A 24,963-nucleotide genomic window follows, 5' to 3' on the forward strand; every position below is an offset into this window, starting at 1 on the left:
TACACACATACACTCAATCACGAATGCACAGGGATTGCAGCAACAGCAGCAGCACCGCGAGATGGAGATCTCCGCTGCGTGTGTGAGTGCCTATTCCCGGTGAGTGCAAGGACAAGAGCGAATGAGTGTCAGTGATGCTTGAGGTGAGGTGTATAGGGGGAAAAGAGGGGAAGAAAGCAGAGTAAAAGGCAGGAGGGGGATATCAGTGAGGACCTGATGAGGTTTTGAGGCACTGTCTTTCTTCTTTTTTTCCCTCTCCTGATCCTGATAACCTGAATCTTTGCTGGATGTGTCACAACTACTCCAGCTGTCACTGCACCGGTTGCCTCTTTCTCTGTCCTCCCGCAGCCTGTGAGAGCTGCTCCAGTGGCTGGACGGTGCCCTGGCACCCACTGAATACATGGATGAACACTGGCTCTACACGGGATCTGTGCTTTCTTGTCCTTTGCACCTCTGATCTGTTTCTCAAGGTAAGAGTTGTGCTTCCTTTTTCAGGAGTTGCACACATATTGACAGGTATTGCAGAAAGAGTGTGGTCATCTGGTCTCCCTTTAAAAATCTGATTTCAGTCAAAGTGGAAATATTTTATTTGTGATAGATTACTGTTAAAAGTCCTTTGGTTAGTGAGGCATGCATGTGAATGATCCCTGCATGCATTAGATATGGATAAATTAGGGAGGGGGCATTTTGGCATCCAAGCACCGTAAGGTTTAATGACTAATAAGGTGGACACGTCAAAGGTTTTCCTTCACTTCAGCCGAAGATGAAGATGAATGCTGATGCTTTGATTTATATACTTATCATAATGTGCGTCTTTGCAGCCTTTGACAGGCATGCAGTATTTATCTGATGTGGCAGAGGCTGATTATCAAGATTGCTGTAGTTGTGAATTGTCTGCGCTTTATAGTGAAGAATATTGATGAGCGCTCACTAATAGACTATTGTATATTGCACTGTAATAGACTGGCGGAATGATGATTATCATATTAAGTGGCATGGACTATATGGCAAATTTATATGTGATGAGTGATGTGATCCTCAAGGCTGCTTTTGATAAAAAAAAAAAAAAAAGCTAGATTCAGTCTTATCATGACTAATGACATGTGTGATTTGGGGGAAGCTCTAGGGTACTGCATCACATACAGAGCTGCACTTATATTTGCTCTCAGTCCCCCCCCCCACCTCTGTCCCTCTATTTTCTCCACGTCATTCCTTGACTATCCAGAATTTACAGAAGACACAGACCGGGTACAGATGTAAGGTGTCAAACACACTGTAGCTTGTCTATCTCAGCATCCTTTTCACTTCTAAATCATCTTCTCCATTACACCCGAGTTAATCATCAGTTCGACCTGAGTACACATGTATGCCCGTAGCCCAACCCCTTATTAATCAATGAACTCATCATAGTGATGCACTGTGGATGTAGGCTCTAAATTGTTAAAAGCTGAGACGGTCATTCTCGCTATTTTATACAAGAAGTGACACACACTAGCAGTAGAGTGTGTGATCACACACAAAAAAAAAAAAAGAAAGAAAGAAAAAAACCCAAATGCCCTTCTGCATATCAGCCTCTCCAAACGTACTCTTCCCAAGGATCCATTTCACAGCCAGTGCTCTCATCCAGGAGATACAGGGATGGGAGCTTTTTAAAAAACCTCCAACTATTTCACATAACGGAAAGTGCTGCTCAGTGCTAAATCTTTTAAGCCAATGTCATAAAGCAAACTTTCACAGGTGTAGCCGGCAGCCCCGGGTAGATACAGATAGCTCTGGACGACAGCTAAAATAAGATGGTGTGTGTGTGTGTGTGTGTGTGTGTGTGTGTGTGTGTGTGTGTGTGTATGTGTGCGCCTTTGTGTGTGCATTACTGTGAAGTTCTCAAAACTACCTGGGATTGTTTTCAAAAATTGAACAAAAGGCAATATAAAAATCTCCGACCAAAGGGGCTTACATTGTTGCAGGAAGAAGAGCTTGATGGTTTATTAAAGAAAAGATTACTGCAGAGACCAAACCTGTGCTTTAGAAATGCACAGTGCTATGCATATGGCCACACAAACACAAACACACACACACACACCTAACCTAATAGACTGGATAAAGGCAGTTATATCTTGTCCTTTCACATTGTGCTTATGAAAGCATAGTTTGTGCAAAGTCACATACAAAATGGACACAATGCACAGTAGCAATACATAATGCAGAATGCAAGGAGGGTGATGAGTCTGTGTTATAATAAACTGTGACTTTGTAATACGCCCTCGCTTTAGCACAAAATGAGTTGTAGCATTAAAGAACATACAGTGTTCATAATGCACTCACATGTATCAATGATGCAGTGGAGGTTGCTATGTTTGAGAAGTGGAAAGCCACTACAATAACATTACTTAACCATTAATGAGAGTGTTATCTTATGTAAATACCCTGCAGATGCACTTCAGTAATTATTGAGTTGACACAGGCTGACAAGGATGTAAGGAGATCTAGGCAAAGCCGCCTCTTTCTTTCTGCTTTGTGATGGGGCATAAATCATGAGTCAGCAGTGTTGTACACTTGCTATTGCATGGAAAATGGATCCAACCCCCCCCCACTTAGATTCTATACAAACAGCCATGTTTCTACAACCGTGTGTTCATAATAACTCAATCATGATACTGTAGATAAAGGTGTTTTTTTAATTATTTTTTTTTCATACATGCAGCATTTTAGCATTAAGAACTGAAGGGCAATTGGAACAGACAACGTGGTCTGCCAGGGTACATAAGGAGATTTCAGAGGATTACTTTTGCAATTTTAGAGTCAATGCATTATTCATAATCCTTTGGATAGCTGAGGCCAAATCAGGGAAGGACCTCAGGTCATTAGCAGAGATATAGCTTGTTTTAAAAAGAGGAGGAGGAGAAAGAAGACGACGGGGAAAAGGAGATTCACGCTCATCCATGTGAATATGTCCATGTGTCACGTCAGTCTCTCTTGCTCTCGCTTTGTGTATCCAACAATAAGCCAGTGAAGAGCTTTTCGAGATTCCCTTTGTGTGAATTACCATTTAGCTGCTTTACATGCCTTACATGACTGCATAAGAAATTGTATGCGCATAGAGGAGACTTCCTGCAGATGTGATTACCTTTTCACTGGTGTGAGATTGGTATTTCTGACTGTGAAATAGTATGATCCCATGTGAATCAGCCTTGAACAAATTCTTTTTTATCCGACGAACCGCTTCTGACAAACAACTTGCGCTAGAATCCAAGTGCATACTAAGCTATGTTTCAGAACAAATATCACCCCCAATAAAAATCCAGCTGCTCCAGATTCCTAAAACAACTATGTGTGAATTCATGACACAGCATACTATATTGTTCATGGATAATGAGATTGAGCTAGTTGCTTGTTCTTGTTTTGTTCTCATCTGGCACTGAGTGCATTGCGGTAAGTGTTGCCATGTTTTTTTTTGTTGTTTTTTACAGCTTTAATAGGAAACAAGAAGAAACACAGTTCCCTGTAAGAGATTCTTTGCAAAAACAGATATGCCATCGCCCAAATGAATGAACCGACACCACTTTAATTGATATGATTCATGTATTTTATCAAAACAATGTAACATCAGTTTCACTGATATTCCCTGGATTGCACAAAATAAAAGCATGACTCAGAAAAATAAATAAAAAACAGAGATATCCGTTTTTGCCATTCCATTTCATCAACGGTTTGAGTTGAGTGTTCGGTTACAGTGGACAGTCTTCAAGGTGAAAGACATGGCGGGACTCCTAAGAAATACAACCTCATGCTTTTTATTGTCAGTCCTTGTCTGCTGTTGTGTGTGTGTGTGTACTGGCAAAGGCCTCTCTGACAAAGCCCATAAACACTAATACCAGACACACTGTCAAACTCACAGTAGGAGAGGGGTGCACACACAAACACACACACACACACACACACGCACAGCCACATGAATCTCACATTTAGTCAAGATGTCCACATGCACTACAGATTTAGATCAACTGCATATCAAAAATTAACATTAATCTAATCACCCATGTATTTCTTTTTACTAGAATGGTGAAACTGGGTATATGGAAACGTCTGTTCAGTCTTCATTTCTCCACCAGAACAATCACATTGATGGATTTACAATGTGTCTGAATGATAAAACATGATTACTTTCAGAGAAGCTGCGACATCCTGAATAGCTTGCGTTTGTGTGGTAATAAATGATTCATTGGAGTTTATTTATCGTGTGGTGTCTTGTCATATGAAAATGATTAACCAGCTCTTTCTGATGTTTCCTTTCAACCATATCAGACATCATTTCATTTCCTTGTGCTGTTTTCATGCTCTAACTATGAAATGTGTTTCATTACAGATGAGACAGAAAATGCAATATTTCTCATTTGATCATATGGACCTTAATTTGGGACTTGTGCATGGGGAGCGAGTATAAGCAAACAGCACTTTGTTGTATTATGAAAGATATTCTTAGCTCTTTTGTGTGATCAAAGCGGTTTGTGATTTGTTACATAATCACTATAAATCAAACGATGCCACTGGAAAAATGTCAAACTTAAGAAAATCAGCTAAAACAGTCAACAACAGTACTTTAAACTATTCAGTGATGATGAATTAAACAGAAACTTGTTACTAAATACATGGGAAATATGTAATGATTGGTGATTCATGAGTATGACAGTAATTAAATGTGATACATCTTATAAATGAAACACATTAATTCTAGTCCATCATAGTGCTACATTCACAAAGACAAGAAGCCACAATGTTATTGAGGCTCTGTGAATGACTTGCTGATCTTAACCAAGTATGGTTTGTATGCTCCAAAGCATTCTGTCCATTTTAAACCATTAAACTGCTGAACAAGGCCATGCATAAACCGTAGACACTTTTTAAGAATGCTTTTGAGACTTTAACACTCCCATTCTAAAGTGAAAACTGTTGTGTTGAAGTGATTTCCAAAATGTATTCAGTTACTTATGGTTGAATTGCAAATATGTCTGTGAAGTGTTTGTTTTTCAAACTGTTTGCAGCCTTTAAAAAAAAAAAAAAAGTTGCAGCGAACAATAATCTGTGAACATTTAAAGTTTAAGGTCAGCCAACTCACGTGGAACATATTTACGATCCGAGTACGTACATAGTTTATATTTGGTGTCTAAGGTTTTGACCTCGCCAGTCCGTTCAGCACAGCAGAGGTTTGGGAGTGATGATAATAAATTTCCCTCTTGGGACTCAGAGCCTACAGGTGGATACGGGTGGAGCAATTAGCGTCTAGTATGTGTGGGCCACAGCTGCTGTGTGGTACCTCACACCACAAGAAGAATACATTATATAGTTCTACTATTGGGCAAAGCACCAACCACCCCACAGCTATTCCTTCACGAAACAACTCCAATGTTGGGGAAATACTGTCCAGAAATCTAAATGCAGAAACTTCAAATATTATGCAGCATTGTTAAGATGACCATAAGTGGGTGGTCATACAGTAAGTCTGAAGTTGCTAATGAGGCTGAGTGTATCAGTGCGGAGCAAAGAGCAGAGGCACAGCGGTTCAGATGTAATTATGATATGAAGAACAGTAAAATGAGCTGTCGCATAAACCCATTTGTTTGAGCTGTAATGTTTCTCTAATGTGAATCAGAATGTGATCCATGTGGACAAAATGTAAATGTGACTCCTCTTTTGTGCGTCAAAAGATACTTTCCCATTAAGCCCAGTGAATGAGCTGTGTGCAAGGAAGCAGTTGTGCTTAAATTACTAAAGCTTGTATCCATTATTACCTTCTTAAGAAAGACAAAATTTGCAGTGATCTAACAGGAAATCACAAAAATGACATCACCAAGGGAGGAATAAGCGACACAACCCAATGGAGCCCGAAGCACATAATGCTGTTTTGCTATTTCACTACTGCATAAACCAATAACATAAATGTGGCATGATGCATTTGTAAAACAAAAGCTAAAAATGAACAGCACAGCTCACAAACAGTTGTGCCAACATCAAATAACATGTCAGCATAACTTGGAAATACTTGCTACTAGCTTGATGAGATAAAGGGTGAATGCAGTGTAGCACAAACATAATTATTATTGCAAGTTTTGGCAGTGCTGGCAGAGTTAGCAGTGAGTTGTGCAGAAGAAGAACTAGCAGAACAAAAAAGAGGTGGGCAAGGTGTAAGGTTGAGACGTGGGAGCAGCTATTTCCGGTACACCTGGTTCTGAAAAGTAAAGAAGCTCCATTCATTTTATTTATTTTTTATTTTTTTCAATGTCAGGTGACTCACAGTTGGAGCATCTTTTCAGCTTGAACTGATAAAGTACTGTCTAGGTTGAATCATCAGTACACCAACAATGTCAGTAGATATCTGGTCCTTACTGTATGTGTACTGTACATGAAAAAAAACATTACATGTCCAAAGGTGAATTTTCAGGGGTCAATTTTAGATTGGCGCTGTGTTGTGTTCACCACTGCAACCCCCTTATTCACCACTCTGATTGGCTGCTTCTTCATTGCAACAATGAAGATGGGGCTTCTGATTACTGTAGTATTTAGAGCCACCAATGTAAGTGTAAATTTAAAGCCATACCAAACTGAAGGTCCAAGCATGATTTCTAAGAAATTAAAAATTGTCAGGCCGGACTCAAAACAGGACTCAATCGCAGAGGTGTCAAATTAGCTTATTTATTGATAACAAAAATCCCTCGACAGAGTGAGGCTATGAAAACGGCCTAAACTAGGGAAAACAAAAACACTCCAAAGGAGGAAAACTCTAAATTACTCTATAAAGATTATCAAAATCAAAATCACTCACAAGGAGGAAAAACAACAGGCTGCAAAACATTAACTGAAGGCGCTCCAAAGAGGCTGAAAAACACTACGCTATGCACTATGAAACAAAAGGACTAGACTAAGAAGTTACAACAGAAAATCACTCATACGAGGAAAAATAAACAAAAGAACACTTGAGCTATAACGCTATGGCTGTGGACAAGGAAACAAGGCTTGGGTGATCGCTACAAAAGACAAAACACGAATCCCTTTGGCACGGGACAAAGGGAGACGCAGACAATATATACACAAGGTAATGGGGAACAGGTGGAAACAATCAGGGCAGGGAAGACAATCAGACCGGTGACACATGAGGAAGAGCAATTGAGAGGGCAGGTAAATATCAAAATAAAACAGGAAATGACGAGACAGGACAAAAACCCAACTTGACCTCACCGCGGTGTGACAAAAATGGTGGCCATAACAAACACTTTCCTAACATCCCAATCCCAATTTGTGGAAGTGTTACACATGTTCACATACATAATTGGAGAGTTTGACTTGATGATATGTGATTATTTTTTACCTTTGCTTTACTTTTGGACTATTTTATGATGTGTATTCATACTGTGCTTGATTGAATGACTTATTGTGCCTTTAGTGGAATGTGTTACCAGGATGTAAATGGGTCCCAGAAGAGGAAAAAATCTGCTTCAGTATCATACTGCAGTGATCATAGATCACATTTGTTCCATCAGTGTTGGATAATATAGTAACACACAGACTTTTTTTTTTTCTCTTTTACCTTTTTCAGGAAATATGGTGAGCAAAGAGGACACCAAATGCGTTGTTCTCTCAAATTCAGATGAATCAGATTCAGAGACAGGCCCATCACACAGCCTTGATGCACAGTCTGGACCAGAATCAGGCAAGCAGCAAGTGAAGAAGAGAAACAAGGCTTTGCAAGTGCGTTTTAAGGATATCTGTGAAGCTCAGAATGAGCATCGTGGTAGACGCTCCAGATCCATTTCCTGTAAAGTGACACACAGAAAATACATGACCATGCCTGCCAGACGCTCTATTCCAAATGTGACTAAGAGTACTGGTGTCCAGACCTCGCCAGACCTCACTAAGCGATACAAGACTTTCCCCTTTGAGAGGAAAAAAGGACATACATTTAAACATACTGCTTTGGTGGAAGATTACAGAGGACAGAACAATGGTTTTTTGAGTGATATAAAGGCAGGAGGTGAGGATGGACAACCTATTGGAGAGTCCTCTAAGTATAAGGGTAAGATTGTGGGGCAAACAAAAGCATTGCTTCACCACACTGATGACAGCAGTGATACAGAGGATTTGCTTTCCAGTGCCAATTGTGTGGATGGACCTTCTTGTCCAGACTCTTCACATTTCTCGGATGAGTGCCATCCACGCAGCTCTCCTTCCAAGAGAGAACCAGAATACCAGGTTTGTGGGACAAGGACCAAACACAAAGGATTACCCAAAGAAGATATGGATGCTGGCACTTCCTCAAAGCGCCAGCTGGCTAACTCAGAGTTTTCACAGGACAAGTCAAAGGGCTCTGGCCCTGTTGCGTGGAACTCTTTGACACAGGTGGAGTCTTTAGGAAGCCCGACTGTGAGCTGTAAGCGGAAAAAGGGGACACAGTTAAATGAACAGCAGTCACAGACACTTCCCCATAGTGCCAAATGTTCTGTACAGTCGCAAGGGCAGTGTCGGACAAGGCATGTGTCAGCCTCCTCTAAACTCCAGCAAACAGTTGGGGGGGACGAGGGCTTTCCTCCACGAGACACCAGAGCCCCAGGCATGGGGAGCAGCCAGCAGATAATGCCCTTATCTGGAGACAAGGATATCAAAGCACAGCTGCAGGCCATGGAGACTCTCATCAGCTCGAGCCAGGAGACCATCAAAGTCCTACTTGGAGTTATTCAGGAGCTGGAGAAAGGTGAAGCACAGAGAGAAGGGTGAGTAGAGTAAGCTTTACGATACACGCAACCATACATACCAAACATACATTATACACTCTGCTGAGTGCATGCACATTACAGTGTGCTTTTAGGAAAAGCTATGATGAACTATCATTCAGGTAATTATGACTACTTCGGCTGTATTTTTCATAGCTTTGGACATTATTTTGTTGGTATTGATAACCAAACAAAATAAGAAAATAACTTAAGTTCTAACAAAAAGTGAGAAATGGAAGTGTTGAGAATAACCCTTTGTCTCCCAAGAAAACTGTGTGCACAAACACAACAAGTAAGGAAGTCAGTTTTCAAAGTGCAGTTCATAGTAAAGTTATAGTTTACCTTTGTTTTTTGTTTTTTCCAGATAAATTAAATCTCTAACAGATTTCTTTTTAACAGTATCACTGTATTCTCAGATTTTGGCAATTAACTTGGTAAGTTCATTGTTATTATGAACAATTACAATAATGGCCTAAACTACAAAATAAAATCCAAGATGTAAATAACAGGAATTGTCCTCTAAACAAGACTAAGTCTACATCCAGACTAGTGACTCTGTGACTGTGTTAGCTAAATTCTTACATTAAGATGTCAGCATTTCATTCCTCCTCTATATAGCACCAATGTCTGTACCAAATTGTACATCCAATAGTCATTGAGATATTTAAATATAACCTAAAAAAGTCAAGCATGAATATCGGTACAAATTTTAGTGCCAGTCCATCAAGTAGTCAAGTACTGTCTCTCTGTGTAATTGTAATGCAAGAGCAAATGTGCCTCCAATAACTCTTTATGCGTCATATTTCATTAGAGACGTACCTGTAAAGGAGAAAATGCTCCATAAAGTCCTCAAGCCATATCCACAGCCAGACTCTTACAGCAGTACAAATGTAAGAATCAATGTACTCCATCTACAAAACCCATAGCAACACAAAACAAATCGTATTTAAATCTTATCCATATCTAGTGAAGAACAAGGCACCCTAGTGTGGTTCTGTGGAACCTGGTTATAAAGGCCCAATTAGTGCAGCCTCATAACACTTTGCCTTTCATCTCCACAAAACTGTGCCCGCTGTAGTGTCTTCACTGTGTTCTGTTTCCATCAGCGTTACTAGAGAGGTGCAGTTACAGGATGCAAAGCCTGCCTTCCATAGTACCTTCCCAAATGCTCTTTTTTGCACGGCTGGACAGTCAGATAGCCTTCTTCAAAGCTATACTTTGAGACCAAGCAAAAAGCAACTAAAAGCCTGTTCTCACTAAGGAATAAATACATGATGTGCAGTGATTTTAGCGTACACAGTGACAAAAAAAGAAAGTAATCTACTGGTCCAGCAAGGGTACAGGCACTATGTTATAAGGAAAACAATTTTTTCATAAGAGTCTATTGTTGACACATCATACTTCTTCCTTTTTCAGCTTTCTTGCTGTTTGTCATATGTCCCGTGGGTCAGTTACAAACATGACAAATATTTCCAGAAAAACTACAACAGGAACTCTAAATGTTGTCATCTGTTTCACATCCTCTTAAGTTCGATGAAGTCGCACCCAATGTTGTATACTCATCAGTAACAATACATCTGCATGATAGGCACTGATGAATCACATTCCTGTAAGTAAATCAAAATATTACAGTTGTTCCTGGTTCTTACTAAGTCACAGCATAATTAAATATATCTCAAAAACCTGACAAGATTCTTTGCGTTATACTATAAATGTAATGTAAGGGAGTGATAATACAGAAAACAAAAGTCTTTTGTATGACCTCATACATATCAACAATCCATAATGTTTTGCATGTCACCTCTAGGGTAAACAGTACTGATATAATTTCCATAATATTATTATACATGCATGATTATACAGAAATATGAAGGTCTCTATCCCCAGTCATGGTGCTGCATAAATAAATAAGATAAATGTGTTTCTGTCTGTACATTATACAAAACATGTGTATAACATAGGATGACTGACACTATTAACCCCATATATAAATCCCAGGTGAGACAATGTGGCCTGATCTGAGTTTTTGTTCACAGGTTATTAGTAAAACACAAAACACTGCTCAGGCAGGCAGAGCAGCAGGCACGTAGGCAGGGGGGTGTGGACAGTGAATGACGAGGGCAGGACATATCCCAGGACAGCTGACGTGGGCAAACAACACAGCAGTGAATCTGTGCCAACAAACATTTAGCTTAGAGAACGACTCTCAGATGTGCAGGGTTTTATTTTTTTTTCCACCCCTTGAAAGCGTCTATGAAATCATTCTCTGTGACATTCTGTGCTTCAGTACAGCACCACTATATTTGATCGTGAATTTTTTTTTTGCCTGAATCATGCAGTGATTGTAAATTTAGGTTAATACGCTTTGATTATTAGAGCGAAGCTCTTTAAATAATGTACATGAAAAGCCAGGCAGCAGCACAGCACGTGTGTAGACCTTGTCTGTGCAGTGAGTTACTGTCCTTGCGCACAGCTGTTCAAAGATACTTCATTTGAGAACAGGGGCAGGATGGATGAACTTGCTGACCTTGAGCTCTCATCAGCGTTTTCGATCCGCACAGAGGCTGTTCAGTCTCCCCCAGTGAGGTCACCTCTCATGTCATGGTGGACAGTTGAGATCCAACCCCTCCACATGTCATCCAACAGGGTGAACAGGTACCGTGACAGCAAGCAATTACATGTGCAGCTCTAGCACAGCCCCTCCTCAGCCTGTATCAAATGAGGAAATATGAATGAAGAACGGGTGATGTGATGGACGTGACTGTTATGACTAACAAAAGATATTGTGTATTTAATGTGTCCTCTTTGACATGTGCATGCATAAGCCTCTGTCGTCCCCCAGGAGAGGGTCTAAGTTGGTCTTTTGCGAAGGTCTTTCAGGATAAAAAATGACAACTCTTACACAGTAAAGACAACAGACCCTAGAGGCTGCGTACCTATGCCATAAACAGAGCAGATACAATTTGTCTTGTTGATTGCTTTTTGGAATCCTTGGTGCTTATTTCGTCTGCAGCAAATTCAGTTGCATGAGAAATAAAAAAAGATGTACAGTATGGAATGCAAAGGCATTGATTTTTCATTACAAATGATTCATGCAGCATTTAGCTGCTACTTACTTCCTACTGCCTACAGAATAGAGACACACAACATATTTTAAAACGATGTCATGGCAAAGCGAGATAATCCTATTATGTAAAATCAGCAAGTCTACACACTTTATTAACCAAATCTGAGCAAACTGCAGCATCAGAGCCGCTGCTGCATTTTCCAACTGTTAGAAATAAACAAGATGGGGTGAAAACTGAAGCTGAACAAATCTGGTTGATAGCTGATGCCCAAAGGTGCTGAAATATGAAGCTAAAGCCTGCCACTGGAGATCACATATATCTTTTCATCTCTCTATTCACAGGCTCTCCTACCGAACAGGACAAGACACAGCAAATTGTGACACTTGTCGAAACAGCGCATGCATCATTTACAGGTGGGCCCTTTTCACTGACAGTGTGTCATTAATGCTGCATTAAATGCTGTTTTCGGTATGATAAATTGGCTCTGTGTGAAAGGAATGCTTACAGGAGGTGTTTGGTGCATTGATGCTTGTGTGAAGTATGTGAAGAGTATTGTATTTACAGCCATCTGAGACAAGATGGCTGAAAAATAAAAATAAAAACAATAAAATAATAACAATAATAATATAAATGTTGAATGAAAAGAAAACTGAAGCTCGTGTGTAATCCAAAAGAAAGGAATATATAAAATAAGAATCAGAGATATGGGATGACTAAGTCAAAGAAGTAAATGTGCAGCTACTGGCAGCACTGTATATAGTATATTGGATGTTTTTCTGCAGTAGATTATTAAATAAATAACACCTCCAGTATCATTTGCAAGGGTTTCTGGGGAATGTGTTGTCTCTGTGTAATGAATAAGTAAACATACACAGCAGTGGGAAGTGAACTGGAAGGGAAATACAGTTGACCCTGTCACATATTTAGGGTGCCATTTTTAGGGTGGTGTTTAGCTCAGTTGGTAGAGCAGCCGCCCCATGTGCGAAGGCTCAGTCCTTGCTGCGGAAGCCCAGGGTTCGAGTCCGACCTGTGGCTCTTTCCCGCATGTCATTCTCTCTCTCCCTGCATTTCCTATTACTCTTTAGCTGTTCTATCAAAAAATAATGCTTGAAAAGGCCAAAAAAAACACTGCAAATGTTTGACAAAAAAAGGATTAACTCTTTGTATTCTTAGAAACCCCTATAAGCACTGTACTTGTTTCTTTTTTTGTCATTTTTAAAAGATCCTATTTTTGTTAAAATACACAACGGTTTTGTGTTATAGCTCAGAAGAAGGTGGGAGATCCATTAACCCTGTGTCATTTTCCACTTGGAACAAAAAGCCTGTACTACTAAACCCACTTCCTACCTTGTTTTCTAAAACCAGAAATAGACAGCTGCTTGTAATGCACTCTCAAGACCAGAAACTACATGTTATTCAGTGGGACTTTTTAGTAGTTTCACATGGGCCTAAGGGAAAGAACCTTGAAACTACAAAATCCCAGATTAAAGATGTAAACTGAGTCTTTTCTGAATATGTCAGTTTGCTGCAGTAAAGGGATCTTCTTCCCAGCTTCTGCTTTCTGCTTCCCTTTTTTGCACAATAGCTACTAGACCACAATAGAGACTGTTTTTAACAGCAAGATAATAAGGACTGTTCAGTCTTACTCTGCCGTCTCTTATTATTTTAGATGAATTTCAGCTTGAATACACTGACCTCATTTGGACACATACCTGTGCACATTTTTACTGCCAAGAAAAGGAAAACTTGTACATGTTTTTTCAGGATTTTTGTTTTATATAACAGCTTCGAGATGCCTCCTCTCTCTTCTCCCTCTACGAGCATCTGACCCAGATTGTGATATAAAACCATTGTGGAACTTGAAAGCAGGATCTCCATTTCTTATTAGGTACATGGATGGGGAAATCATTGGGCCTCATGTAAGGCCCACTTGTACAAACACACAAGTTCCCGAGTGGCACTACAACTGTCAAGTTCACCATTTTTTAAAAACTTTTATTTAAAAATTTCAAACAAAAGCAGTCCAGACAGTCACTTTATTCCGAACAATCAAATCTTAATGCCCCAGCGCAGTGATGGGGACGCTGCACTGTAAGAGATGCCGTCCTTCGGGTGAGACATTAAACAAAGATCCTGACTCACTGTGGTCATTAAAGATCCCGTGGCACTTATCGCAAAGAGTCGGGGGTTTCCCCAGTGTTCTGGCAAAATTCCCAACCTGGTTCTCTCAATCTGGCCACCTTATTTCCCCCCAGGGTAATTGGCTCTCCAACTCAAGCTGATGTGCATTTTTGGTGCAAAATGGCTGGTGGTTGAGGTAAGAATCCCTCCTCCACTGTAAGCCCTTGTGTATCTAAGATATTTTATAAATGTAATCCATTAATAATGATGAGGAGAAGAATAATATAAAAATGTGCTTGCATAAGGCGCATTGACTTTGTGTTATTCAGAGTCATGCGCTGTGGCTTGAGATGGAAGGAGAAAGTGGATAAACTTAACATTACGATGCACCTTACATTGGAGATGTTTGGTGACACATTCCCTGATCTGTGCAGCACACTAATCAAGGGATGAACATCACAACTGACCCAGACATCAACTGCTGGCTTGCCTGAGGAGTAAGACTAAAAGACTATTTCATGTTCCACTGCTGGTGCATCAAAACAGGGGGTTTAGTCTGATGTTGGTCAGGGTACAGGCAAAAAATAGAAACAAAAGGCTTTCCTCTACTGATATCTGTCCAAAAACAACACAATAACAGAGACAGAGTGCTGCAGAGGGACAGCCACTCTCACTCCTCCACACCACTGAAAAACAGCAGCTGTGGACTGTAGCCAATAAAACTGGAAAACAGATTTAAGCATCTATAGAAGAAGCCTGAGTCGCCATCAAAGAATAAAGTTCAACAACCATCAACATTAGGGCAAAAGAAAGATCACCAGTCCTTAGCATGAACTGAACTTACTCAACATTCCTTGGTAAGAAAAACCAAACTCAATATCAGCAACACCAAATTATTGGACCTGATTGTGCTATCAGAGACACTGACAAGTGTCAACGGCAAGAATTTCAAGGCTGTTGACCCTGATGACTTGGTAATAACCCTTCAAATCTTCTGCCAAACAATCTTTGAAGATTTTTGTGCATGTAAGACTAAATGATAGATGTCATCTTTTTTCTTTTTTTTAAAGATAATTTTTTGGGCCTTTTCAAGCTTTATTTTGATAGAGGCAGCTGAAGAGTGACAGGAAATGTAGGGAGAGAGAGATAGGGAATGACATGCGGGGAAAGAGCCACAGGTCAAATTCGAACCCTGGGCTTCCCCAGCGAGGACTGAGCCGTCGCACATGGGGCGGCTGCTCAACCAACTGAGCTAAACACCGCCCTATGATAGATGTTCTCCTTTAACATACAACTTTTTCTAGATGTTTGTACTGCTCCTAAAGACATTGAAGTAAACAAGACAAAGGCACCATTGTCCTCTAGCTCTTTCTTTGCTCCAGCTTGGCCAAATCTTGTCAAGATGTCTAGTTAAAAAATAATTATTATCTTCAGGGTCATGGTCTCCCTCACGCCAGTTTTCCAAATGCTTTATTTTCTTTCTTTTTTTTAGTCCCAAGGACTTCAATGACCTAGAAAATTGGAGAGGACAGAACAGAGGTTTTTTTTCTTTTGAAGACATCTCTCCTCAAAGCAGCATCAGAATTGATTTGGATACCTGTATAACATCTATTAAGGCACTTTTTGATCTCATTGCTGCATTCAACATAGCTTAGCCTGATCTCCTTTGCACCATTCTAGACTACAAGTTACTTTGTCTTGGGGAGTTTGGTTCAGAGTAAAAATTTCTTGTGGTGTGCCCCAAGGATCAGATCTAGGCCCCATTCTTTTTTGTCAATACATGCTGCCCTTAAAGGCCCTATCCACAAACATGGTATCAATTTCCGTTGCTATACAGATGACATATCTTCCCAGCTATTTCTCTCAAAATACTGTGAAAAACACATTATTTCACAATTGTTCACCCATGTAATGGTAATGAACGGTTCACAGGCCTTCCTAAGAATCATGCAATAATTAATCTGATTTAAATGTCATTTCTTGCCCTTAAAAAATACAGCCAAGTAAAAAAACAAGATCATAATGAATGTGTCCTCATCCTCCAGATAGAGAAGTAATTTCCATAGTAACCAAAGTCATCAACAGGTTGAATGAATTTAATAAACCCTAGCTGAAAACAATATTAAATGGTAAATAAATCAAGATCCCCTGGCTTTGTGGAGCTTATAATTAGAAAGTTTGACCCACAATTTAAAACCATTCATTTCCTTTCTCAGAAAATAAATGATAATTCTTGCAGCACGTGGTCATAATCTCCATGAACCATGCAAGGATCACATGAACATGGTGAGATCAAAATGTGTACTGTAGCAACGACATTTTTTTTAAAATAGATTTTATCCTGTGTTTATTTTTCTTTTATACTTTAGTCTTTTTTTTTTTTTTAATTCGCCAGAATACTGCAGTGGGCCGTGTGTGTATGTGCATGTGTGGGTCAATTTGTTTCCCTATTGATCAAAGAGGCCTTTTTATTGAATTGTTTTCATGGGTTTAGCAATTACTGTAAGTAAGAGTGGCTTTCAATCTAGGGGTTTATTCAGAGTGCAAATGTAAGAATATTTAGTACTATATAAATAAATAGTCATACGTGTGAAGGGTAATATCTGTGTTATGTGATTTTGACCTGTTGTTTGGTTATGTCTTACTGAAGATAAATTGGGCAACAGTACATACTTCATCTAACATTATAGATGGAACAGCAATATAATTTGTAGGACTAAAGCACAGAGGAGAAAAGAATAGTCCTATAGTCTATATCTGAGTTTCTCTTTTTTCATCTCACTGATCTTATCATGATAAGACATAGTGTGCCGGCTTTATATGTCGGAGAAGCAACTTGGCTTAATTAACAGTCTCTGAACAATTTCTGATGGCAAAAAAGTGCCTTCAGTCCATTGTTACTAAACCAGAGCATGTGGTATGTTCATAAAATCAACATGAAGATGATCATTTTAACTGTGATCTGCATCATTAGTTGTTTATTTCACTTCACCCAACTGGTTTTTAACATTCTTTGAATACAGCAGAGCTGTAGTTGGCAAGCAGAGTAGTAATCTATCACAGTGCTATCTATCTCTGCCAAAACAATTGTCATAAATATTTTAAATTCTGCTAATAGTGCTGTTTAATATTCTTCAGCAAAACCCAACTGCATAAACCTTCCAAGACTAAATGATGTTTTTTGAGGAAAAAAAAAAGTTTTTTATTGTTTTTTTCTTATTTCCGATGAACTTTACATCACTTGTCACATACTATAAAACTAGCTCACAACTCAAACTGGTGTAAACATCGCCAGCATCCATTTTATTATAATAGTCTATAAATCCAGTGAGCCCAACGGGGGATAGGGAAGCAGTAATCACCTTGCTGGACAAAACAATCCACGTGACACCATGAGGAGGAGGCCTGAGTACAGTGAGGCAATTCAAAGCAAGCCCAGAAAAGCAAGCTGGGACAACAGCCGCATGTTAAACTGTAACCGAGATTAGCAGCCCCTGAAATATAGCCTTTAATTTCAGAGCAGCCCAGCATCTCCTGTATGTCCGATAAATTCAGGACTACAGCGGCTGCTGAGCTCAGGTAGTCAATCTATGGGTTTTATCCAGACTTCAGCTTTCCCCTGACAATCTCCACCCACTCTTAGTATACTGCAGCATCTCATACATCACTGCAACAAATAGGGCATACATATGGCAAGTAAGAGCAAGGGAGAGAGAGAGGCTGAACGTATGGCCAAGAAATTAAGGGAATAGCTATAATGATACTGTCCATCACATCAAGGGGAAAAGGGATCTCTTAAAGGGTTGCTTCACTTTTTTTGGTATCATTACATTATGAGACATCCATCTCTGAGGTTTCTGTTGCCACAGCAATAAAATAGAGGTCATTAGAGTTGTCAAGTGCGTAGAATCGCTAATTCTGGAAGTGTTATTCCCCATTCTATATATAACAACATATAACGATCATATAGGTTTATATTACAGCCACTAGTTCTTCTTTTCTGAGAAATCATGTTTTGTCCATTATTTTGGCTAAAAACTACAATACCCACAATACCCTTGGCCACCACTGGTATGGAGAAAAGGCCAGTCGGAGGGACGAATCAGAATTCGAAACACATTGTCAGATTGCAGATGAGAACAAAACATGGTGACATAGTTGCTGAATTAATCCACAATTGACCCAGAATTTAACCATGGATTAAAGCTGCAGATTTCTTTAGCACTGTATGTACTTTATGCACCTTCGACTTTTATCAAACAGCCGAATATTTTGGTATAAAGCTCCTAATCTTTTGTACTTATAATGTGCATTTTATGCCCATCCAAGCAGTAGAAGTGCTCCAACTGTGAGTCATGTAACTCTCGACGGTAAAAATGAATTGAACTCTTACTTGTGGAACCAGATACGCATGGATGAACTTCACTGTGCCACTTTCTTGTGGGACCAGACCTTAACCAAGACGTTGTTTCTGGAAAGGCACATTGCTGTTTAATCTTTAAGTGCTGTGCACAAATTCTATATCCCTTCATTGATATTGGGATGAAGACAGAAATCTTCAAGACAGATAAAACAAAACAATAAAATGCTTGGGTAGATAGCATTCAACTCAAGGGATGGAGACAGCATGATGAGACTGTAGCCACCTCCTGCTTTTCATATTTCCTCACCGTATCTTACACAAGGTTTGCAAATCATACCATAACCTACATACCGCACATATCCTACCACTGAGTCGACCAAGAATACAGCAGTTTAAAAAATGTACTCAGATCAAAGTGTTAAAGGATTTTATTCCTATCATGCTGTGTTGAATAAGAACCAGCATTTGAATCAAAGTATACAATGTAGAGTTTCCAATTTGGAACTAACAATGACTTTGAAAAACAGTTAAGTTCAGGGAAAGGCAAAAGCAATGCAATATGATGAGACGCAAGGAGCTAATTAGCACTTGTGCCCCACGCTGAGATGGCAGAGCTGTGGTTGTTTTAGTGAACAATTGTCAAGATTGCCTATTCTGTTTTGTTCTCATTAATGGGATTGGGTCTTTCTGTGTGTCTGTGAAGCAGAAAGCCATGTAATAGACAACGGCAATGGCTTTTTATATCTGATGGGAAAGAAACATGACGGGAAAGAATTTCTGCTTCTGATTTACATAACCTACAGGGAGTTTCTGCTTCAACTGTTGCCTGTCAGTGGAGGAAATAACTGTCACTCTCTGGTGATTTAATCTACTATTCCCATTCCCATGTCATGTAGTTCTTGAAGATGTTACTTGGCCTTAACCACTCCTCTTGTCAAGTGGAGAGTTTGAACTGTGAATAGCCAAAAGGGAAATCACAGGAGGATACATGACTTTAAACTGATAGGTGCCAGCAGAAAGACAGGGAATAGTAGTGAGCAGGTACAGGCTGTGGAGTGAATAGAGTATGCCATGCTAAAAAGACATATAACAGCAGCAAAATCCCTCCCAGAAGCAACAATCACTGAATGGTGCTCAGCACACCACGACCACAGACAAACAAACAAACGGCCCGCCACTGATCACAGCAACAGCTACCCACACTGCATAGCTAAAGAGATGATTAATCTGCTTTGCCGAATGCCCTAGAAAAAAAACGCCCCGTCTCCAGCTACTTCAATCTGTTTGTGTGTAGAGATGATCTTAGATACAGGGCTTTTGTTTGCTTAAGCACCTGCTCCCCAGTTGCCACCCGCATCGTACAGTTCTCCCTATAGTTTCCCACTGAGGCACTTGTCCACAGCGTACAGTAATTGCAGTAATCTGCCAAGTGATTAATTGCTTAATAATTACTGAGGCTATTGTGTGTCGCACTGTGTTGCTGTGATTCCGCTCTAGGTTCTGTCCAGTCAACATTATTTAAGTGGCAGTTGTAAAAGACACACTCAACATAAAACAAAAGATGCAAATAGAGATAGAAGCGGGAGGAAATGAAACAGTGGATGATATGAACAAGAGATGTAGTAAAACAAGTGCATCGCATACTGCAAGAAACAGCAGTTTTGCCTAGATAAAGAAAGATTAGGTCTGTCTTTAGAAGTGAGTTTCTCACTGTCAGCCAGACCTTAAGTTAGGTGTTACAGTAGCTTTCATTTGAAGAGGATATAAGGAAAAATGCACAAACAAAATGAAGACCATCAAGGTTTTGTTTTGACACGTTTAAAAAAAAATCCTTTTTTTTCCAATGCTAATGTTGAGTTTTAACCTGGCACAAGTGCTGTAAAATCTCCTGTACATTTCTGACTTGCTTTTCATTTAATCTAACATATTGATTCATTATAAGTCCCAGCCTGACAAACTACTATCCAGCCCTCCACCAGGTTTCTCCCCTGAAGGCTATAATAGAGCTCTGTTCTTAACTGACACTTATCTTAAGGGTGAGGACAGTTCCCAGGATTCATTATGTCACTTTGAGTATAGCATATCCTTCAGCGGACTAATTACACTGCCCATCAAAGCGGTTAACCACATCAGGCCAAGCTTTGTACCTTCACGTCTATTTGTGGGACTGCAGACAAGGAGAGGACTTCATGTTTGACCTTGACATGTCTTTTAGTAGTTAATCCTCGAGACTGAATGACAGTAATGACCTTTAAGTTGTAGTATTTCTGCTTTTTAAATGCAGTGTGTTGAGTAATGTTGGTGATGATTAAAAAACATAAAAAATGCCCCAAACCAAAAGACAGCAGATCATTTCATTATCAGGTCAAATTTGTTGAGGAATGTCATTTTGGCAGGCTAATAGCAGATGATTCATTCACTTCTATTTCCACTATGATGCTTTCAAAATTTATTGCACACCCCAGGAATAAATACATTAACAGAGCACTACAAATCAATAGCAATAAAGTGAAAGGAGATGGTGTATAATATTGCATTTATCCCTTGCTCGAATACAGGCAGTTAATCAGGGTCTGCTTGGCCCCTCGATGGTTTCATTTGGATGGGATTAAGCTCCACATTTTACCAAGCCTCAGAGATTTAATCGGAGAGAGTTCAACAATGCTGTTGGAACAAAATCAGACGATGACCAGCCTGGGATTATAAAAGCGGATGTGGAAGTCTGATGTCAGGAGCAACCCACATTCTGGCTCTTTTTTGGATACAAATATAATCTATGCAGGAAAAGCCCTTTGACTGCATGCATAAAAAATAGAGAGATGATGCAAAGGAGCTCTATTACTTGGAGGAGTCTCTGAAATGTGCCGCAAGAGATATGTGCTGCCAGGGTGTCTGTCAGTACTTTTGAACCATGTGCCTCCCTCCCAGCCTCCATCTGGACATCGATGGATTACTAACATGAAAAATAAGTCAAAAACTGAGTCATAAATGTTATAGCCACCCAAAAAGACAACTTAAAAAACTTTCAGATAAATGCACATGAATCTACAATCAAATCATTGTAATTTTAAGTGCCATTGTAATCCTTTTAGAGATGAGGAACAGAAATGGATTACTGTATGTAATGATTACTTATCTACATATTTACACCAGGAATGACTCAGGCACAGTTGTACTTCCTTTGAGAAAACAAACACGCGTCCCTTTCATTGCAAGGATGGGAAGGATAAGCCAAACACATATAAATACACACATTGACACAAATTTTACCCGGGTAAGTAGAAAAATAAAAAAATCTATAAAGAAAACTCACAGCTGTGATTTAGAGTTCACAATTTCCCCCCGTTTTCAGTCGCTTCAAATCGTTTTCAGTTTTAGGTCTGTTCAGTCCACTGAGAAAGTGCTTTGAAAGAGTTTGTCCTGCCGCACAGTTGTTGGTGCAGGTGTGTTTAATGAAGTGCTGAATTTCGGGTATCTCTAGTTCTCCTCTGGGTTCTCCTCTGGCCATCAACGTCTCAATCCAAGCTCCAACATCCAAGTAGGTCCAAGGTTCAAAGAGGTCCAACAAAAAAACCTGACCTACAGTGAGTAAGGTCAGGATATTCTTTTAGCTTTTTTTATTAGCTCTCAATCATGAATCATAGAATATAAATCCGTTCATTGAATTGTAATATGACATTACAATATCAGTAACAACTTAAACAACCTCAAAATATCAGATAATTATTGAATAATCTATTCAGTATAATATCAAAACATCTAATTTTCATAGCAGTTACAATACAAAATAACATAGATACCAGTAAGTAGAGACATCTGGTGTTCCCTCTGCCATGTGATGGCATGTTTAAATCAAAAATGAACCATCTGCAAAATATTCAAGAGAAAATAGAACATTCACAGATAATTAAAATATGGTTTAATGTGCTTTAAATGCACAAATAAAAGTGCAAAATCAACACATTTCACAGTTGTAATTATGCAAACTAACATATTACACAGCACTGGATTAAGTATGTAGCTCTAAAATATCAAGCTCATGTTTTTAGCATTACTGAATGGCATCTGCCATAGTGATAGTTACCATGTTTTTTCCTTCTTGAGGGAGACGTCAAAGTCTCTCCGACTGCACTCTCACAGGTCCAAGGCTCCACACGTGATTATCTCAATTAGTTTTTAATCAGTTTTACCAACTTTTATTTCATTATCTTCACGATGGAAGGTATCGTGCTGAACACAGGGGTTGCTGTCTTTCTCCCGGCAGCTCAAGAGGACATGAACTCTGCTCCGAGCACAGACAGACAGCACATCTCCAGTCCATCTCCTTCAAAATAAACTTCCTATTTATTTATTATTTTCTTTTCGCAGTTCAATTGCTTTTTAGGCAAATATCAATTTTAAATCTTTAACATGAACATACTTCATGAATCGGCTTTTTTAATACCAATTTAGCCCTTTTTAATACAGCTGTTAATATAGATTTTTAACCTTGGTTACACCATAGTAACCTTAATAATTGAAATATTTTAAAATTCTACTTTTTATGATTGTCTTGCAGTGTCGAGCTGGACTTCAAGCAGCAGGAGGACAAACTCCAGACCCTGATGAAGAGACTTTGCCCCCTAGACGGCCAACAATGCCCTGCTCTGCCTTACTCCAATGAAGTGTTCACATCCACCCCGAAACGCAAGTCTAAGACAGAGTCCAAAAAGCATGCTCGTTGGAAACTCTGGTTCCTCTGAATAAAACATGAAGGCTATGGAAACAGCCTTTTCACTGGGCACATTAATACCCCTGTTCTTCACAAAATGGATGAAGGAGTATTCAGAGGGTGAAATCAACATATGAGAATGGATTTATTTGGGTTTCTGTGTTGAGACTGCACATTAAGTCAGCTGGGGGACAGCAGAGACAAAAAAAAACTCTTAAAAACTCTGTCAAACCTTTTTTCTGACATGTTTGCTGAAGAGGATCGACACACACCTGGAAAAACTAGGTGAGCTTTGGGATACATTTTTGTACATGTATTTTAAGCTGTGTAAAGATCGATGATATTTATATACTGGGAATATGCACCTCTCACTTTATATGTATGTCTTTTTATTGCATCCTCCAATGCAATGCACTTTTGGTCTTTTTTCCCTTAGAGCATATTGCTTGGCAACAAGAGGAGGCGCCATGTGGAGGGCCTTTTATGAGTGAAGCTATAATCTTTGAATGGACATCAGCCCTACCTCCGGCAAAGCACAAACATTTGACTATTGAGAGGAACATACGTAAAAGACTGAAACACAGTACAGTACATGGCAGTGTGTCAGTGCTGTTCTTATAACCCTGTCTATTCTCTCCTCTTCCTCCTTATCTGTTAACGTCCTGCTCAGTTTGTCTGTCTGACTGAACGTCTGCCTGCCTTTGTTAATAACCCCTGTCTCCTCCTTCTCTTTGTAACTCTGGTCCTTTATCTCTCTCTCTCTCTCTCTCACTCTGTCTTTCTTTCTATCTCTCCATTTAGCTCACTGTGCAATCAACCAACTAGCCAGCCAACTTTGCCTCACTCACCCTGTCCTTTTTCTGCTGGCTACACTGACACATAATGTTCAAAAACCTATATTTTAGAATAACCGCATCTTTTTAGCAAAGTACTGTGAAATTACATTTTAAATTGTATACTGTATGTTTGGGCCCCTCCTCTTGAAGCAGGTACAATATTGTACTGAAAATGCAGAAGAAGTCTTTTGGGTTAGGTCAGATTTTTTTTACAGTATATAATGTTTTGACTACTTTTAAGGCAGAATATTTTCTATGATAACTTAAAAAGTGTTTGGGAGGGTTTTTTTTTTTTTGCTTTGTTTTGAATTTCCAACAAAAAGTAAAGGCTATTTTGACATTTCTTTTTGAGTCTATTAAGAGTTTGCCTTGCCTCTCAGTCACTCATTGTGTCACAGCAAAGCTCTGATGTGAAGTCTTGATCTATTTTATAAGTCATTTCATGCCCACTTAGCAAACACTTGACACTTGACGTGTAGAAATACTGATTTATCTTGCCACTGAAAGATCCATCTTGTAAAATGAGACTTTTTTTTTTTTCAAAGACCAATACCAAACATCTGTTTACCAACCCACACAAACAACTGTGCACTGAACTTGCAAGAGCAGAAGGGCTATATACAGTGCTAAAGGACTCCGGTAGCAATCTTACAGCAGAGAAGACTTGTAGCCACCAGCTTTGGTTAAGTACAAGAAGAAAAAAAACAAAACACTGATGATGTAGCAATGATACTGAACATGCACGCTGTTACAAAGCAGGTATTTACTGAATTCTTAAAGTTATTTTATAACAGCAGCTCTTATGTACATTATGGTACTGTTAAATGTTCAAGAAACGTCAGGAAGACACATACTGGCCTCCCATCGTTAGACTACGCAGTAGATTACATTATTCAGGTCACCAATGTCCATGCAAAGATCTGTACCTTGAGAAAGTGCAATTTAGTGATCATGTGCAATATTATGCATTTTTCTACTGTTTCTACATCACAATTAAAACATTTTCAACTGAAGGTGATTCAGTGTGCTGCTATGTCGACTGAATGCTGGAGGCAATAAAGTTGCAAAGTGCGAGGGGCTATTTTGAGCGCTCCGGGTTCCAGAA

General features: G+C 39.4%; 1 protein-coding gene across 3 annotated transcripts; it reads left to right on the forward strand.

The window, feature by feature from the left end:
* Positions 1-24,963, forward strand: insyn2ab (inhibitory synaptic factor 2Ab). 3 transcript variants are annotated; one of them, XR_002042597.2, is made up of 6 exons: positions 1-99; positions 308-470; positions 7,589-8,759; positions 12,169-12,240; positions 22,870-23,307; positions 23,459-24,962. XR_002042597.2 is itself a non-coding variant. In XM_019269277.2 (5 exons), exons 3-5 carry the CDS (start codon positions 7,594-7,596, stop codon positions 23,051-23,053), a joined length of 1,422 nt encoding a protein of 473 aa, XP_019124822.1. In that variant the 5' UTR covers positions 1-99; positions 308-470; positions 7,589-7,593; the 3' UTR covers positions 23,054-24,963. The 3 variants fall into 3 exon arrangements, 2 of the variants coding, with proteins under 2 accessions (XP_019124822.1, XP_019124823.1); XM_019269277.2 differs by having other exon boundaries at positions 22,870-24,963; XM_019269278.2 differs by having other exon boundaries at positions 349-470; positions 22,870-24,963.

This window comes from Larimichthys crocea, chromosome III (genome assembly GCF_000972845.2).
Source record: "Larimichthys crocea isolate SSNF chromosome III, L_crocea_2.0, whole genome shotgun sequence".
NCBI classification, from domain to species: domain Eukaryota; kingdom Metazoa; phylum Chordata; class Actinopteri; family Sciaenidae; genus Larimichthys; species Larimichthys crocea.